Source organism: Phaethon lepturus, unplaced genomic scaffold, assembly GCF_000687285.1.
Source record: "Phaethon lepturus isolate BGI_N335 unplaced genomic scaffold, ASM68728v1 scaffold10823, whole genome shotgun sequence".
In the NCBI taxonomy this organism is placed as follows: Eukaryota; Metazoa; Chordata; class Aves; order Phaethontiformes; family Phaethontidae; genus Phaethon; species Phaethon lepturus.
The window spans coordinates 1,922-4,723 of NW_010528373.1; the positions used below are offsets into that span (position 1 = coordinate 1,922).

At 45.5% G+C, this 2,802-nt stretch overlaps 1 protein-coding gene across 1 annotated transcript in view; it reads left to right on the forward strand.

Moving 5' to 3' along the window:
- TGOLN2 (trans-golgi network protein 2) overlaps positions 1-1,763 on the forward strand; it is a gene marked incomplete at its 5' end in the record, with an annotated part of 3,482 nt that extends 1,719 nt beyond the window's left edge. The window contains 3 exons of the mRNA XM_010283657.1: positions 4-101; positions 793-876; positions 1,758-1,763. Coding sequence (XP_010281959.1) covers positions 4-101; positions 793-876; positions 1,758-1,763 — 188 coding nt within the window. The remainder of the gene's footprint in view (positions 1-3; positions 102-792; positions 877-1,757) is intronic.
- Between the last annotated feature and the right edge of the window lie 1,039 nt (positions 1,764-2,802).

Below are 2,802 nucleotides of genomic sequence, written 5' to 3' on the forward strand. Positions count from 1 at the left end.
CCCCCCGAGACCAGTCGGAGAGCAGCCACTTCTTTGCCTACCTGGTGACCACAGCTATTATTGTTGCTGCTTTATACGTTGCATATCACAACAAACGGAAGGTGAGTGGCTGTGCTCCTTACCCAGGCTCTCGACATCTCCCCTGCAGTTTAGGAGCTTCCTCTCACCAGTCACCGCTGCAGATTGGGACCTGCTCGGTTAAAGACCTTTCCCCTTGTCCTTACTGTTGTTTCTCACCGATACCTCCTGCTTGCTGCACGGTGTGGGTTTGGTGAATATTAATTTGAGCCTTGGTCTGAACAGCTTTGGGAGAAGCAGAGGGGGTGTTGTAACTATGAAAGGGGTTGGATCTCTGTGGAAACTGGGTGGCCTCAGCTCTGGTGGTTATTTTCAGCTGAGAGGGGTGAAAAGGAAAAGATCTGTGAAGATACTCTGTGTTTTCTGTAGCAGGTTGCAGAAGGGTTGTCCTTAAATACTCTTGCACGGGGCCATGCAGCTCAGGTGACGTAACTGTCTCTTGCTGTTGTGGTTTTTTTTTCATCCTGTAAAACTATTTTTGAGGTAGAACTTGTTTTCTGTGTGTTAGGCAAACCTCATTATCACCTGCTTTCAGTCTTAGCTGGGTTTAAATATCAGCATTTATTTGTGCTTTTTCAAATCAAATATGGTCACTAGGAGGAGGTAAGTGAAGCTGGTCTTTGGCCCGTTAGAAAGCGCCTGTGTTTAAAGTGAGAAAAAGCTTATTTGGTCGCTGTTGTCCCATTTACCTTGTCCCCATTTGTGTCTCCAAAGATCATTGCTTTTGCTCTGGAAGGAAAAAGATCGAAAAGTGGTCGACGGCCCAAATCTAGCGATTATCAGAGACTGGATCAAAAGGTAAGATCTACCCGAAATGGGTGCTGCCTCATGCCAGGAGCCGGGCAGGCTGGGAGAAGGGGCTGCAGTGCCTGATGTATATTGTTAATGCAATATATTGCCTTTTCACATTAGAAATGGTCACAAAGCCCCTACTTGGTTGGTATTGGAAAGCAGATTTTTTAGCAAAACCCCGCTGTTGATCTGGAAGTAGGGTTTTTGCCAGTTTTTGCACTGACTCAAATGACCTTTTCAAAGAAGTTCTTAACAGGGGAGGGGTAGGATTTGGGGAGAATTCTCTTTCTTCTTCCTCTTGAAACTTTTTTAACCTGTTGTCCCTGAAGTCAGATGTCTGTAATTATCTTAGTTATTTTCTGCAATGGGAAGAGGAGGAGACAAGGAAAGAAAATCCTTAACAGTTGAAAAAGTTAAGCTGAAACTTAGCCTTTCAGAACCCTGTCAGCATTTGGGGGACCACGATGATGGCCATTTTCAAATGCCGTTAGGTATTTTTGCATATGAAAGTCAAGGCAATGTTGTCTGGCTTATTGTCGGCTCTGCGGCGGTGCAGCGCACCCATGGGAGCGGAAGCCTAGTTCTCTCCCTTCCCGAATTGCAGCCATGCCTGGCTGGGCAAGCTGTCTGTGTGCCACGGAGACAATTTGCCTGCTTGAGTTTCCCCATTTAATCTCACCAGTATTTTGGGAATTTGTTTCCCTTGCCAGGAGTTCCCTGACTTGTCCCTGAGGCACAGTGAAGCAGGAAGGCAGCTAGAAAGAGCTCGTTTTTTATTTGAAAGCTCATCAGAGACACTCAGCCTGCTCAAACCCTGATGCTTTGTCAGACTAGAAAAGCAATACTGAGTTTTCAAATTGTTTAAACCTTTATTTTTGCCTTTCCAGATCTAGATTCCTCCTCAGATATTCAGAGGAATAATGAGAGCCAGCAATGAAAATGCAGAACGCTGGGATAACCCACCGACTCCCCTGCTGTAGCGCTCTGAGTTGTAGCTGTGCTGCTGTGTTCAGATTTCAGACAACAGGAAGAAGGGAAAATGCTTTTAGTTTTGCACCTGCACCTTGGTAACATTAAACTTCTCACTTCCTCGAAATGCGTTTCTCCTTTCCCAGCTACCTGAAGATGAACTCATTTTCCTTTGGGCGTCTGGCTTCTAACCCAGTCCCCAGCACTTGACGGAACTTTTGTGTCCAAGTGAAATGGAATTTGCCATCTACTGTACTGACGTCTCCTCTTGGACAAAAAAAAAAAATCTGCCTGCGAAATGAGCCATCTGACTCTTCCCCTTCCACAGTCATAGAGCTGCTTTTGTAACCAGCACGGTCTTGCTTGAGACACAGATGTTCTCCTCTTCTGTCCATTGTATTTGGATGCTAAAGTTCAGAGCGTGACTGATTGCACTAGTTTGGAAATTATCTGCCAAGGACTCTGATTTGATTTTTTTTTTTTTTCCCCTCTGTGATGAAGACAATGTTAGAGTTTAACAGCTAGATTGTCTCTTTCATGCACATCTTTGGAAACGCTGGAGCTATCCTTGGCCCTTGGGTTGTAGCTTAAACTTCCTCACCTGCATCTTATGCTCCACAGGGGTCTTTTCCCTCACAATCCCCAGAGTTCAGATGTTTGCACTAAAGGTGACAGCGTGGTTTGATGCTGTGAAGGAGGGCAGGTTAGGCTTAGAAAGCTTTGTGCCAAATTGCCACAGTGTAGTTGCAGCAGACTTTGCCGTGGAAGATTGCTTTCCTACCCCTTGTAAAATGTAGTTATGTGGTAACATAAAATGTACGGTAATCCTGGAGTGTTTGGGATGAATGAAACTTGTGATCCTTCAGACCTCTTCCTCAAAAATCGAGTACTGAGGCCCTGCAGTATTCAACCACTGAATGAGCCTCCACCAGCCGTAGGGCTCACTGCAACTGAGCACTTGGT